The sequence below is a fragment of the Simochromis diagramma genome, unplaced genomic scaffold (genome assembly GCF_900408965.1).
Source record: "Simochromis diagramma unplaced genomic scaffold, fSimDia1.1 OVJJ01000483.1, whole genome shotgun sequence".
Taxonomy (NCBI): Eukaryota; Metazoa; Chordata; class Actinopteri; order Cichliformes; family Cichlidae; genus Simochromis; species Simochromis diagramma.
This window is the reverse complement of record NW_024386835.1, coordinates 6413540-6429653: the sequence shown is the minus strand read 5'-3', so window position 1 is coordinate 6429653 and position 16114 is coordinate 6413540. Positions and strand designations below refer to the sequence as shown.

General features: G+C 41.7%; 1 protein-coding gene across 1 annotated transcript; it reads left to right on the top strand.

Moving 5' to 3' along the window:
- The first annotated feature begins 13079 nt into the window (after positions 1-13079).
- msx1a (muscle segment homeobox 1a) lies at positions 13080-15074 on the top strand. The gene is made up of 2 exons (XM_040029046.1): positions 13080-13512; positions 13718-15074. The coding sequence occupies exons 1-2, from the start codon at positions 13080-13082 to the stop codon at positions 14134-14136; spliced, it is 852 nt and encodes a 283-aa protein (XP_039884980.1). The 3' UTR covers positions 14137-15074.
- Positions 15075-16114: the final 1040 nt, after the last annotated feature.

Genomic DNA, 16114 nt, shown 5'->3' with positions numbered 1-16114 from the left:
TCAAATGTCGGAGAAAAACTTGCAGATTAACCCCTCACCTGTAAACTCGGGCTTCACATAAAGCCTAGATCTCTTTCAACATTTTCCGCCCACAAACAGTTCGACGTTCAGCTGCAAACCTTTAATGTGTAACCGTGCACTTTTGTGTAAATCTTCTTTATCCATGCAAAACCTTTTCATTTATTCAGCCAGAAGAAGATGTCATGCGCAGGTAAAGATCATGTAGGCTCAAAAATGAAATCTAATTGTTCTGATGTGTTTATTTGATCATTTAATAAGTAGATACACCCAAACATTCAGAGCTAAATGATCCCAGGTTGCTCTGATAAACCCTTAACTCTGAGACAAATATGCACTTATTAAATGACATTAAATTGTTGGATGACACATAGCTGCCCATTCATTTCAGTGTTTAGACATGTGTTTAATAACTTTTTAGCCCTCGCAGTGTGAATACTGTGTGTGTTAAATTAGCTACATCATAAATATGTCTACTAGCAGCTGTGATAGGGTCCAGACCCGCCACCACACTGAACTGAAGCGGAAGAAAATGGATCTAAGGACATACATGATTGAATGTGCTGAAGCAAACAGCTTGAAGATCAATAATACATTAGTGTCAAAATACTTAAATTCAACTGTATGACAGATCAATAGAGCAAATGAATAAAACACACATTTAAGTTTTTGAATAATTTTTATGAAAGTGCAAATGCGTCGTGAAAGCAGAGTTAATGATTTCAGAGAGAGTGGGGCTCTTGGTGACAAAGAGAAAAATCTTTTTCCACAAGACAATAGGCAGCGGTACCTATTCTTCTGATCATATTCACATTGAAACCAGGAGCTAAATCACCCTCAAAGAGCACTCTCTGTACGTAATTCCTCTTCTATTCCCCTGCCCCTTGCTCTCTCTTCAGTTACATATGTGATGACTGACTCCCACACAATTACAGAATTTGACAAATGAAATATCCATCCCTCTTTGTCAGGTGGATGAAACATCTTTGCCAGAAAATTTGAATGAACCCATAAGAAGAGTACTTAATCACCTCCTCATACATGTGAAAAGAGCGGCAGAGGCACCTCGGAGCAGAAAATCGCAACAGGAGAAAGAGAGGACAATCGCACGCAAAGGCTCACGAGAGAGGAGACGTGACCTAGAGTTTATCACAAAGCTGGCAAAACACGGTTAATGTGCTACTTTATTCAAAACTAAGCGTCTCTTTGTGATGCAGTGTACAGTCCATGACACCAGTCCTGGTAGACCCAACAAATTGCTGCCATTAAAAGTAGATTGCTACACCCAAGATGAAACCAGCGAGCACTCAAAGACACATCAAGCCTCACGCAATCCAATCAGAACAAAAACAAACATCTGAGGCTGCAAACTCTCATTATGCCATCCTCCCTCCTGACCTCTCCTTCAGTTTGAAACACTTCTTGATGACTGAACAAACAAATCCCATCATTTTGAGTGTTCAGTGTCTGGTGTGTGTGTGTGTGGGGTGGGGGCAGATTAGTAATCATATCTCTGTCCTGTTATTCTATGTCTCAGCAGGGAGCATGAGGTGTGGGATGGGGGCCGGGATGAAAAGGGAGGGGGTTGGTGGGCTTTTGCTGAAAACATAATTGGTATGGCCTCGGTGACACTGTCCGTCAGATTGTGCCGTGCCTCTCTGTGTGCATTCACAGAGGCCCCTGCAATGTTTCATTAAACAAGGAGCCGAGGCCTCTGAGGAGATGTTTGTGCAGCCTCTGTGGCTCCGCCACACAGCAAGTAGCTAACCTCACCATCACAGCCCAGCACAGATATAATTAGCTGTGGAACCTCAGCTCATAATGAGCCTCCATTCATACGTCAAGTTTGTGTTTGTGTAATCCTTAAGATTTTCATTACAGGACTTCTTCTGGAGTATATATTTGGTCTAAATACATTTAGTATTTAGATTTTTATGGATCTGTAGTTAGTGAAGGGTCCACTATGCCCGTGCTGTCCACATTAACTCAACCACATCAGAGCTTTGTTAAAAGTAGGTCAAAATTAATCAAGCATGTTTCCATTCGGGCCTATAGTGCTATTTATCCAAACTGAGTGTTTTTGGTTTTATTTGGTTACTTTTTAGAGTTACCAGCTGTATAGATGCCTACTTTTCCTTGTCTCGTTGTGCCAAAAAACCGGTACATTATAATCTGATCTCTCTGTAAATGAAAACAGTCAAATAAATCCATAATCTTTGCTGTGAACAATTTCATTGACCATTTTCTTTTTGCCAACATTCACCAAACTGTTTTACCTGTACCAAAGACCGTATGAATGATGGACATAGTCACCGTGATATCACCCACTCTTTTTTAGCATAAGTTAAAATTAGCAACTGAGCTCATGCCGCCTTTCGAAAACTGTTTACTGAGAACAAGGGAGCTGAGGGATATGTTTTCCTGTTGGGGTCTGTAGTTCCAGCCATCGTTTATATACAGTCTATGCCCACAACTGCTTTTGTAGCATGACAGGAAGTGAACATTTATAGCATCCTCCACAGATGAGCGGTAGTGCTAATTAGCTATGAAGTTGGAGATATAACCAGAACTAGAAACAGATTGGGTGGATTTAGGAGATGGTTAAGGTAAGGGAAAATACAAACATTTTTTTTTTTTTGTGTACGCTTTTGCTTAATTTGTCTGTAGTATTAGATTGTCAGTAACCACTGGTATAACAAATAGAAGGGAAATTAGAGAGAAGAGAGCAGACTTAATCCAATAAATTTTCTGGGTCAGAGCACTTGTGTTTGCTAACACCTATTAAAATGAACTCAAGGCCACGTGAGCTGCTTTCTATGATACTGGACTAAAAGCGGTTAAAATATAAATGATTTTCATTGTCATCAACAGTCTTAATCTTGAAAACATGTCTTCCTGTAAAACATCTGCACTTGCTGAAAAAAAAATACAATAAATTGAACTAAATCTGTTTCCAAACAATCACTTCAGAGTCTGTAATGTTTCACAGCAACAGTGGACAACCATCTGTTGGAAACAAAACCAATTACACAACTGTTACAGTATGACACACAAAAAGAACGAACCGTGATCCAGTTGTGCATAAAAGGGCCGAGGCTCCTGCACGGTCGTGGGCCTCAGCTTCACCAGAGATAATCATCAGAGATATTGAATAAGGGGGATGTGAAGATAATATGAAGCATACAAGCCAGAGGAATCTACGCTGCCTTATAAGGTCTCAACTGGTGCAGAGAGGGCAAAAGGGGTTAGTGAGGGCAAAACAATTGGGGACAGCACCAGCTAATCCATGAGGAAAACACTTCATCTGCAAACGTGGAACAAAGTGAAAATTAATAAATAATATTACAGTCAAAACAAATTCCTTTGTTAGTAGATCACTGCTGTCTTAATGGATTTAATGACTCACCTTGGAGTTTTCTCCAACTTTTCCACCTTTTCTTTTTCTTTTTTTCTTTCTTCTTTTTTTGTAAAAGATGGCTCAGTAACCTCTGGCGAATGGTAAATGGCTCATTTCCCCACAAGACCATCCAGCCTTGTCCTTCTTCACTGTATTTAACAGTGAAGAAGTGAAATGTATTTCCTTGACTTATTCGAATAATGGTGTAATTAATCAACAGTGAAGAAGTGATCCATCACTAAATACCACACATGTACTTCTCGCTGTGCTCATCTGTCCATCAAGTGAAATTTAATAATTATATTGTACAACTCAACCTCATAATTTGCATACACTCAACAGAAGCTGGATATATATATGTATATATATATACAGAGAGAGAGATAAGTAGGCATGTGGAGCCATACATATATATATGTATATATATGGCTCCAAATGCCTACTTATATCTGCTAGCAATTAGTAGATCGGTTTGTGCAAGTCCATTGTTTGGACTGCTCGTCGTTTAAAAAGATAATGATCCATAATCGCTGAGTGACGCTATAATTGCCAAGGTGTATGGTGACACGACAGCCGACGCAATTACCTTACTTTTGACATCAGTGCTCTCATTAAATGATGTCATTGAAACATGATGCTTTGCATACACACACACGCACAACCAGCCAGGACAGCTCTTTTTTTTCACACATTTGCACACAGATATCAGAGTCTATGCAAAAGTTTACAGGTATGTTGCACTTGCAACAAAAGATTGTAGGTTATGTATTATTTTTTAATAATTTTGTTGTGCTTTGTGCACACATCATCATTGCAGTAAAGTTATAATCAGCAGTTATTTTTTGTGTGAAGTACAATCATGATTACTGCATATGCACATTTAAAATATTTCTGCAAACCATTAATATTTTTTCCAAAACTGTTAAAGGAGGGCCTGAAACTGTCTGGTTTGTTGTTGAATTTTGGGGTAGTAATAATTTATTATGATCATTACAGATTTTTTAAAAATTATTATTTTATTTATTGTATTTACCTAATTCGCAATGATCACAAAGTTTCTTTCGGCACTTCGAACAAAAGTTGACCTTTACTTCTTCACTGAGCTGTGTGAACCTTTACCCTTACAGAGTGACTGCAATATTCATTTCTGTTTTCACTTAAATATGGCTTAGAACTGCATTTACAAGGTGCCCGTGCAAAGCGTGCAAAAGCATTTCTTTATTAAGTGTTAGAAGCTACTGGCGTTTTATTCACCACTTAAATATACGCTGTAAAAATGTGTCAAGCAAATAGCTTGTTACAGTTTTTATTGTCACACCTAACACCATTCATCCAACTCACTTTTCTCCACTGCACTCAAACAATATGAGAGGCACTAATAATTCCAGAGCCCTTCAACACATCCAACAGAAAAGATTATTTAATGATTAAAAGCATTTTCTTACATATGCTCACATATGCTGTGTCACTTTCACGCACACCTAGACCTCTTTGGAAACCTAAACTTACTCTTGTTTTCTTAGACCCCACCCACACCCATCCACACACACACACACACACACACACATACACACACACACATATATACACAACCCTGCCTATAAAGTCCAAAAAGAACACAAATAAAAGGCCAAGACCATAAATAAACACAAGAATTTGTAAGGTTGACTTTTGCAATTAGGACTGCAAGGGAAAATATATCTCAGAGAAACATTTTAATGAGCTTCAGCTAAGTAGCTGTGCCTTCTGAAAAAAAAAAAAAAAAAGCAACCCAGTAATGCATCATCACTGGTGCAGAGAACATTCTTTAGAATGTGAGATATTTCTCCCGTGTCCAGTGATGGCTCAGTAAAAGAGCCTTGGGCGTCATAAAACCTGAAGGCAATTAAAAGCGGTGATTTTTCACCACCGTTTCTAAATTCTGTAGCAATTAATCTGCCCAATTTGATTAGGAAAGGCACAAATTAAACAATAAAGACCTGTCTAATGAGGGATTAATTATGGGTAGCAGGAGGGGAGTGAAACCGAAGCACCAGCCATGTGTCAGTGTCTCCTGCAGACAGCGCAGGGCCATAAGGAAGACAAAGAGGCTCCTCGTCCATGTGGTCCTGCACTGATAGGGCCTCCCTCATCACAGATCAGTAGATCCACAGCCCATGAAGCCCGTAAATGGCTGGGCCATAATTGAAAGTGCCAAAATCAATGTGTTGACAGGCCTTGATTAAATTAAATATGTCTCCCATAGGAGAGGGGTGGGCCTGTGGAAGGAGGTGGGTGCAAGCGCTGCCGCTCGAATGAGCTCACTCACTGAGAAGCTGTGACTCCAGGGGCATCATGGAGTATGTGACAACCTTATTTAGAAAGCTAACATGGTTTGACATCATAAAACAGACAGAAAGGCAGAGGCAATGGTGGTGCCCTGGTGGAGATGTCTTTTTTTTATAAACACCTTTTTAAAAAATCCTTTCAGAGCTCAATTTCCAAACATTAAAAAAAGAAAACTCTTAATATCCTTGATCTGTAATTTTTAAAAAATCACACAATGTTTGCAGTTATGCTACAATAATTGAACAGGATGAGCCATCTTTAAGACCTTTAGGAGGGATTTACTGTGTATCGCTGGTGTCAGTTATTCAGTATTTTACTGTAAAAAAAAAAGCAACTTAGTCTTAAATCTTCAGTGTGATTTTGGTGGCTTTAAAACACTGCTGAAGTTCAACATCTCGACAACAACTTGAACATACTATATTAAACGGTCTTGTATAGTTTATTCAAATATTTCCAACCAATCAGACCGCACTCTTGTACTTTTCTAAGTGTCTGTCATCCTTTTGCTTGCTTGTGACCTTATAGTGTGTTCAGTGTGAACAAATCTGCCTAAAACTTCTGATTTGTCCATTATTTTTCCTCCCTCGTGTCCATATTAGCTGAATTTGTAAAACATCCTCCTGCATTCCTACAGCTCACATGGTCTTTTTGCTCCCCGCTACAACACACGGATCTGTTGTGTCTTTTGTTCTTTAATTTGAGCCTGCCGGCCACAGGAGAAGTCAGAGAGGCAAAAGACATCACCTGTATATAAAAAAAAGCCAAACTCCTCATCATTTCAGGCTTTGCCCAAATTTAAAGGATTAGGCAGCCAGAGTCAGTAAAGGGTCACTGACAGTGTGTTCCTCTGGGTGGAGGCAAGCGGAAGGCTGGGGTGGGTTAGATGTGATGGTGATGGGGAGCTCCGAGAGGCTCAACCCCCTCTGGATAAACTTGAGTTTCAGACTGTTGAGACTTGTGAGATTAGGATGGAGCCAAGTCTGCTACGCTGTGATCTGAAGGACAGGGCACACAGCGGCTCGCCATCTACAGCACAACTTCCCAGACAAACCCCCTGCTTCTGCCCCTTCCTTTATTTGTTTAGGTTTGCTTTTCTTTGGCCAGCTCTATAAAGCGGCAGAGAACAACCCAAAATGATGGGCTTAAGGTTTTTGTGAGCATTGGTTTATGTACGTGGTGTCACTGGAAGGACAAGGCAGAGATTTTTGCAGTGATATTTTTAAAAAGGCCGAACCACACACACCACTGTATAAATCCCATGATTGCATTTCAAAACCGATTTGTATCTCATGTCAGTTCACACAGAATTAATTTTCAAAACAAATAACTATGACCACTTTTCTTCCTTATCTTGATGAAAATTGAAAATGATTGTGATGTGATATGTGTTGGAGGAGCAAATTAGTGATGATGTCCACAGAGGAAATAATAATAAGTGCCATTAAAAAAAAAACAGGAGTAAGTGAAATGAGTGATTAGATAATGATCACAGTGAGGCAATTTGTTTATTTAAAATAGTATAAAAAGATTACTAAAGATCATGTGTGGTTACCAAAAATAAATTACAAAAACAATTACTGTATTTATATTCTAGTATTATAAAAAGTGTAATAATAATAATAATAATAATAATAATAATAATAATAATAATAAATCAGTTTGTTTTGAGCGTTGTGAATTAAGGGTGACAGTGTTTAAATGCTCTACATCATTTACTTCATTATAAAGGTTTTTTTTTCTTCATTTCCGATTACAGGAACGATTTGTTGCTTAAACTACTGCTTGTTATGCGCTTATTAAGCATTTCATTTAAGACTCTATTCACTTTCTAATCAACAAGAGGCTCAGCGTTTGAAAAGCCCAAATGACGGACTTATCAAAACAAATCCCACGATTTGCCATTAGTTAATCAATCCATATAGATATCATATTACCCAGGCCAGTGATTTGCAAATGATTTTTAGTATGCTTCCTGTTTAATGGCGTGAAAGAAATAAAGGGGCGATAATTCAATTTCACACCAGTACCTCGGGTAATTGAGATGTCTTTGACTGAACGATGAAACGCTGTAAATTTAAAAAGCCGCAGTTTTATCTAAGTTTTACAGAGCGATGAACGCCATGGACGGTCACTGATAGCGCCGTGCTATCAGTGTGATTTTAAAGTCATGCGGAGGTCATGGTGTGAGACACAGAGAGGCTATCTGCCCCAAGGCGTATGTATCAGTAATTGTCAGGGAGAGAACACACACACACGTATATATATATACGTATATATATACACACACATATATATATATATATATATATATATATATATATATATATATATATATATATATATATATATATATATATGATTATACTTATTATAAACGAATTATAGTTTATAATAATAATAATAATGATACACACTGGCCCATGTTGGAATTTATCCCTTAAACTTCAGTATTGATTTTTTTTAAAAGAACAATCAAAAGTACTTAAAAATAAAAGTGAAACTCACTAAACAGTTCCAGAAGTACTACATTTTGCCCACCGTGCCACACCGAGGCGGTGAAATTAAGCCGATATTGCTTTCTGATAATCATCAATCAAAAGTTATCGTATTTAAATGTTAGCCCTAAATTCTGATACTCCATCACTGAAAAAAGTGCCCAAAGTCTAGCACCGTTTATTGTTTTACAATCAAACTCATTAGTAAGCGTGTTACTCTAAACGGTGTTCTTCCCTCGGTAGCTGTGGGGCCCGCAGGTCTTAAATAACCTCAGTGACAGCGCCGTCGCGGTGCTGGTTTTTAATTAGCGCATGAATATTTTAACAGATCGTGACGCGGTCACAGGTGCGTTTACTTAGTGCTGCTGCTGTGGTTTTAACACAAATAGGGCCGTTTGAGCCAAACACCCAAGCTGTTTTACAATCCTCTGATATGCCTGTATGAGAAAAACAAGTGCCGACCGAAGCGTGCCGTTTTTTTCTACATCATACGATCATATGAGAGGGAGGGGTGCGACTGTCATTTGCAGTAGGCTACTTGCAGTTTGGTTGCGGGGGTATCAGTGCTAAGCAGACAAGCTTGAATCATCATAAATCCTGATATTTCTTTTTAGAGAGTCTCTTTTAACAACATGCTTCCTCCTCCTCCCCGGGGATGGAGGCGACAACCGGGACTGAAAACCCCACTCTCCGTTTTTTGTCCTGAACCGCAAGAAGGTTTTCATCAACACCGCGGGGACGCATTCATCCTGCCTGTCAGCCGGGGAAAGGTGAGGGAGATGAATGGGGAACAGAGTTCAGTAAGCTGTGCATCTGATGGACACGGAGAAACAGGCATGTGACAGAAACAACAATTGTCTTTATTTCTTCTCCATAACCCGCACGCAGTCGTTGAAATCGCTGCCAAGCTGCAAACGCACCTATCGCCGTCAGCTCGGCACGGCTTCACATTTGGATCTGATCTGATTTCTCTGTGCTCTCTTTTCCACGCTATTCCACGGGGCTAGCATGGCTGCTTTAAAGACGAGCCCTTTGTGATTCTCTGAGACACCAGCGCACGATGATTACAGGATATATAATCATCCTGTTTATTGTTTAATTTTTCACCCTGACTTACACTGTAAACACACACACACACACACACACACACACACACACACACACTAAAATAACTAAAATACAATGACACGAAATGCATGACTATTCAACGTTCATGTTTTCCAAAATGCTGAATTTGCGTAATTTTTCCAAATGCATGTTTTGATGGGGACCACACTCTTCTTCTTACTTTTAGTCAATTTTACTTTTTTAAAATCATGATCGAGGCAGTCTTTGTTATGTTATTTATTTCCTGTTCAAAGTTATATAAGCTTACATGTTTAAGCTTAAAACATGTAAGCTTTAAGATTTAATCAGACTATTATGTTAGAAGCCTTAGCTTGGATGGGTGAGCGAGGTTTGACAGAATTAAAAACCGTCTTCAGAAAAAGGAGACTTGCGAACTTTGGATGAGTACACCTGCTAAAGCGACTGAACCACCAGTCTGCAGAGTGTCAATTGCATCTTAAGCTTAAATGGCCGTGAGGCATTGTTACTTAGCGGCAGCAAAGTGCTCCGATCCGCCTGATTGCGCTAATTGCTTTGAAATGGGATACATTACATATCATTACGGAGACCTTGGGCGGGACTGCCGGCTGTTCCTTTCATCTCTCTTAGGTGCATCACGAAGTCGCCATCCAATTAACTCAAAGCCACTTAATGTTGCTCAAAGAGCTTCATCAAATTCCTCACAGGTCAGGCGTTCTGATAATATTTATCCGGACTTCATCGTCGCTGATGGAACCTGTTCGTTTCCAAAAAAATCAAGATTTTAGCAGTTATACTCACGCGCGAGATTTCACGATCCCCAGATGAAGGTCGAGCAAACTTTTTTTGCCTCAAAATGCCTTTTGACGTGGACTCTGTCTTTTATGTCTTTACAGTCTAAACGGACAGACCTTGCATGAAAAGGGTTAAGACAACTTTCAGAGCGGGCAACAATAGGCCTTTGTCGGGAGTCCCTGCCTCCTCACTGGGAATCAGAGGTAGTTTATAAAGTTAAATAAAGGCCCGATGAGCCTTACAGTTTTTTGTAACTCAACCCTCATTTGTTGCCTCGGGATTTAAATGAAACGCTATGGTAATCGTCTTCTCCACGGCATATCGGTCTTTCTTTCTTTTTTTCTTTTTTTAAGGTCACTGTTTGGGATGCTAATTGCATCAACATTGTTTGCCAGCACCGCCGGCCCTCTGTTCACAAGGCAAATTAATCGGAAACAATGACACTGCAGCGTTCAGGCACCGCGGAGGTTAATTGTGACTTTATTAAAATCATCGTTTTCTGAGATATGTGAGGAAATAGTGTCTGGTGTGCGAAGCGCGCAATTAGGCCCAATAGCTGATGGATATCAGAAGATCGTTATTATCGCGTGATTGTGGTCACTAAAGCAAAAAAAAAAAAAAACACACTCCCTGATCACAGACCTGTGTTATTAAAAACAAAACATCCGTTACTTTCATAGTGGACATCACCGGGAAAAAAGCAGGTTGAGCCTCAATGCTGTTCACTTTAACTTTATTGTGTGCCTATTTGTGTTTGCGCACACTCATTTGAGGACTCGCTGTTTAAGGGTGCGGTTTAAGTGTTTGAGCCCCAAGCAGAGGGGACCTCAGTCGGATATAGGAGACCCCGGTGTGACTTCAAAAGCTTTCAAAAACGATGCCACTCGCTTCAGGTTTGAGGTTTGAAGTGTTTCCAAACACACAACAGCTCCACGTGGAGACTCCTACCTGCACAGACACGCACACACTGACTGACACACAGGATGTGCAGCTGAGGTGATGATAAATGGTGACGTGCGCGTTACGCGTTTCCATTTTATATGCTCTAAACCCCAAAACAGCAACCAGGCTTTAAAAATGAAAGTGACAACCGGAAATCAGTCGAGACAGACCTGAAGTTTAACTGATCATTTGAATGATTTTATATTGTTTTTCAGGATCCATCATTTCTCTGAAACTATCATTCACACAGCGTGGGCTCCTTGATATGTACTGACGGCAAGCCTCAGTGAACAGCAAATTATTAACTCATCGGCTTTACTTTGTCTTTAACAGGTAGCTGGCAAATCGCTGATGAATGTTATTTGCACCGTTCATGCGAAGGAAACATTTGCATTTTTAACCATGACTACAGCACAACATGGATTTTCCGGATTTCCCTCCCTGAGACTGTTTCGAGGTCTCAGCACCCCACACAGTCCCGCACCGAGTCATGACAACTGGTCTCCTCAGGGATCCGCGGTCTGACGCGTATCTTGGGAAACACTTGCACCATGGAATCCCTTTCAGCGAGGATACGCGCTCACAAGTAACCTTCCGTGGGCGCTGACCTTTTCTTCTGAGAAGCCTGCTATTACACGACTATAGCTCTCATTTGAATGGATGGAAATAGCGTGCGATCGGCTGAGAGAAAACTAATTTTTCAGGCTGAATGGCTCAGTGTCCCCGGGCTATAGGGCGGATAGAAGGAGGAGGCGGTGCCGCGCTCTCGGTGCGGGTTCAACTTTTTCAATAGTCTCCCTAAAACGTGGGGCGCTTTGATCCGCGCCGCTGCTGGCGCCTAAAAACAACATAAGTTGTCTGCCCATTAGGAAGACTGACAAATCGTGACAGATTGTTTATGCCTGGCAGTTAGCAACGCAGGAGCCATCACGAGAACTGACTGCGCTCAAAATCAATCACTAAATAAATCGATTAAAAAAGGTAATCTCTTGCCTGTCTTTACTCCAAAGGTTTGTGAATTTCTGGGATTTCTTTTTGAATATTATATTTAGAAATGCGTGCATCCAGTGAGGCAGGGCTGTGCTCCCCCCCCCCCCCCTTTTTTTTTTTTTAAATGCAGGGGGAATAGATAGCTTTAGTGGGTTTATATAAAAAAAAACCCTCTTCGTGGAGTGGCCAGAAAATGAGAGGGTATGCGAGCTACATCCAGTGAAATCAATGACAGTCCGGGATTAAAATATCTCTCCCTGGCTCCCACTCATCATCAGTTTTCAGGGTTTTTTGTGGTTTTTTTTACTTTAAGGGATGGAGTAAAAGAAGGGGAAAAAAATCCCTCTGACACCCCCCCTCAAGCCCGATAATTACCCCTAAATGACTGCGAAGGCCTGTGTGTTTCAATCTGATTAGAGCCCCCGCAGCCATCAATAAACTGCGCACTCCAAGAGGGGTGCGTGGCACAGAGGAAGAGGGAGGAAATTGTTGTGCAACAGTCAGGACTTACCTAAAGCACTGCGAGGCCAAAGTGGAAAATGGGTCGACCCAGTCAAAATGTTTGAGACTGTATAGTTGTGTTATCAAACATGGCAAACGAGTAGGGGCAATAATAGAAGGAACCCACACGCCTTTAAACCACCCTTGGCTTTTCATGGTTGGAGCTTTACTCACTAGAATGGTAGTGGTGGTGGAGGGATTGGGGGCGAGGGGGTGGGGTTGATGAAACCACACTCCATCAAGAGTTTTGTCGTGTTTATGTTTATCTGACATTGGCTGTTGCAAAAAAAGAAGAAGAAAAAAAGAAACTTTCTTCAGCCCCCTTTCACTCCGGGTCCAGCCCACGTCTTCCCTGATTGGCTGCCTCTCTGTCCACGTCTGCTTTATTATAGGAGCTGCGCTCCAATTTGGCCACACAAACATGAGGATACCGTCACATTAGGGCAGCACCGCACCAACTCAATAGCATCTCTTCTCCACGACACTGCTTTGTAACGAGTCGTTTCAGCGGTGCCGGTCGGCCCTGTATGGCCCCATCGATATCCATGTCCGCTCTGGCTGCTGGTTTGAAGGCTGAAGATATTTCTCCCCGCTCGGTTCTCGTCAGCAGAGGCGAAATGCAGACCAGCTTGAGTCCCACGGGGGAGACCGGGAAGCCAAAAGTCCCTATTCTGCCCTTCAGCGTAGAGGCGCTGATGGCTGACAGGAAACCCAGCAAAGAGGTGCCATCGCCGGATCCTGCTTCTGTAGCCGGGACGTCCCAAGTGCTGGGAAAGGGGGCGCGGATGGGTTCTTTTGGTAGCCTGGATACACCAGTCTCGACTTTACCTATGAGCTCTACATTTTCAGTGGGGGAGATCATGAACATGCCCGAAGACGTGCTGATTAAACCCGAGAGCCCGGACAGTAAAGACAGGACTTCGTGGATACAGAGTCCACGCTTTTCTCCCACATCTCCAAGTAAGTTTAAGTTTCAGTTAAGTTACTAAATTAGAATTTAAAAATGTCTCTTAACGATATAAGCATATGTAAGCGAGAATATCTAGTTTTTTCTCTCTTGGTATTGTGTTTTACATGTCTGTAATACTTTCTGTTGGTCTTGTGTTGATCTGGCATTGCGCGTCGACACCAGAGTTTTGAATTAAATCGTTCTGTCTTCCCATAGGAAGGCTGAGTCCTCCTGCCTGTCCACTGCGAAAACACAAGACGAACAGAAAGCCCCGGACCCCCTTCACCACATCCCAGCTGCTCGCCCTAGAGAGGAAGTTCCGCCAGAAGCAGTACCTTTCTATCGCCGAGCGCGCAGAGTTCTCCAGTTCTCTCAACCTGACGGAGACCCAGGTTAAAATCTGGTTTCAGAACAGAAGAGCTAAGGCCAAACGCCTGCAAGAGGCAGAACTTGAAAAACTGAAAATGGCAGCAAAGCCTATGCTGCCTCCGGCTTTCGGGATTTCCTTTCCTCTTGGTACGCACGTCCCCGCGTCCTATGCAGGGTCGCATCCGTTCCAGAGGCACTCGCTGCCGGTTTCTCCGGTTGGACTGTACGCCGCTCACGTCGGATACAGTATGTATCACCTCGCTTGACAAGGACGGAGGACGAGGGCAGCGAGCAGCGGGACGCAAAGGGGGGGGTTAAGGATGTTTTGTGAGGGCCCCTATTGAGAGGGGACCCCTTTGGACCAGTGAGGTGACACTGCACCACATAAAGAAGCATCCTGGTGCCGAGGTCAGTGTCACACCTTGTCAGGTGAGGGCGAGGCTTCTTCACAGACCCCCCCCCCCCCCCCCCCCCCCTTCTGAGGCTCTTGAAGTTTAGGCACTTCTCTAGACCTCGCCAGTAAGTTCCCACACTGCAAAAATAATCCAACTTTAATTCGTCATTTAATGTCAACTGTGTTGTGCCGAAATGAATTTGAACGAAGGAGAACATAAACAATGTAAAATCTTATTTGAATAAATAGGATGAGACTTTAAATGACTTTAAGGTGGACATTTTTGCGGCGCGGAGGTAGAAAACAGCTTAAACCTGTAGCCCTATGGTATATCACTAATGGACTTTTAAGTATGGACTGTAGTGCTGTGGCCACACAGCTCACTCCTTCGCGAGTGCTTACAGCCAGGTGAAAAGGCGAAAGGGCTGCACATCAGAGACTATGCACCAAAAAAAAACTTTAGGCTGGGCTTTTTTTTAATTGCATCTGTAGGCTGCTGCCACACCACAACATCCATACTTTTCATTTTCTTTCTTTCTTTTTATTGCATTCATATCAATGCGTAACTATAGTGGGTTAATAAATCCAGTATCGGTGAGTGCTCTTTTGTGAATTTTGAAAACCACAGCATTTTTTTTATTGTTATTTTTATTATTTTCTTATGACAGCACTGTCTGTTGTCGGATTGATTCCCTTCGGAAGGGATAATTGTACTGTAAAATAATGTATATTTGAAGAATATCCTCATTTATATTATGAATATATTTGTGACATAACTTAACAATAAATTGTTTATTCTTTTTTCACTGAGAGGTTGCTCGTTTTGACTGACAGGATGCACACTGTTGCGCCGACGGTGAGGCGAATTACTGTAAGGAAAAAAATCTAACTGAAAACTTTAGTCAGTATTTAATCTTTTTAACGCCTTAATGAACAGAAAAAAAAAAATTTCTTCTACTTAAAAAAATCTCTATCAGGTCTATTAAGGAGTAGAAATTAAAAACAGGCTTCCAATGAGCTCGATGACTTCAACATTTAATTATTATTTTTATTTTAAAACGTCACAGGGACGATTAAAGGCTTCACGTGACCCATACTGACAGAATGACAATAGAAAGCCCCACATTTGCTTTAGTTTTCCTTGCAGTTGAGCCTGTCACACTCACTGTGCGCTCCGGCTGGTGTGCGCTGTGAATTTAAACTTGTCACATGGTATTTGGTGGAATGTATTGCTACAGCTGTCGCCTCTCGCTTTGAAACAACTAACCTAGATTTTGTTGGCGCCAGAAGAGTTTAGAGGGGGTGGAGATTGCGGGAGAGGAAGAAAGAGAAAGAGAAGGGGGTGAGACAACCAGTTGTGCTGACTTCAAAACACGCCGATAAATATTGGGAGATTGCTTCTCCGGGGCTAAACTCCTCGTAAACTATCCGCTTGAGTGTCATTATGTGCATTTAGGGTGTAAAACGAGCCAGGTGACACCTCGTTTTGAGGGGGAAGACAGGGTGTCAGGAGCCATGTGGCACATAAAGAAAACACCTTAACCTGAATTTGAACACCGGAGTCATTTTCTGCCATCAGGAGGAATTAAATAACAAAACTGCGGATCAGATAAAGGAGGAGGAGGTGGAGAAGGGGTGGGGGGGATTACAGGCCACTCCACAGCAGTTTTAAAGGCTTTCTCTTGACTTCCCTGCCATTCAAGCAGGGGTTAAACTCGAGTAAAATAATTGCTGTAATGAGCAAAGGCAATCTGCCACAGACAGAGGCCGGCTCCAGCGTGGCTGTAGCTCCAGGCAAGGCGGAACTTTTATCATTCCTAAAATGTCAACGGGGGACTGGGACAGGCAAC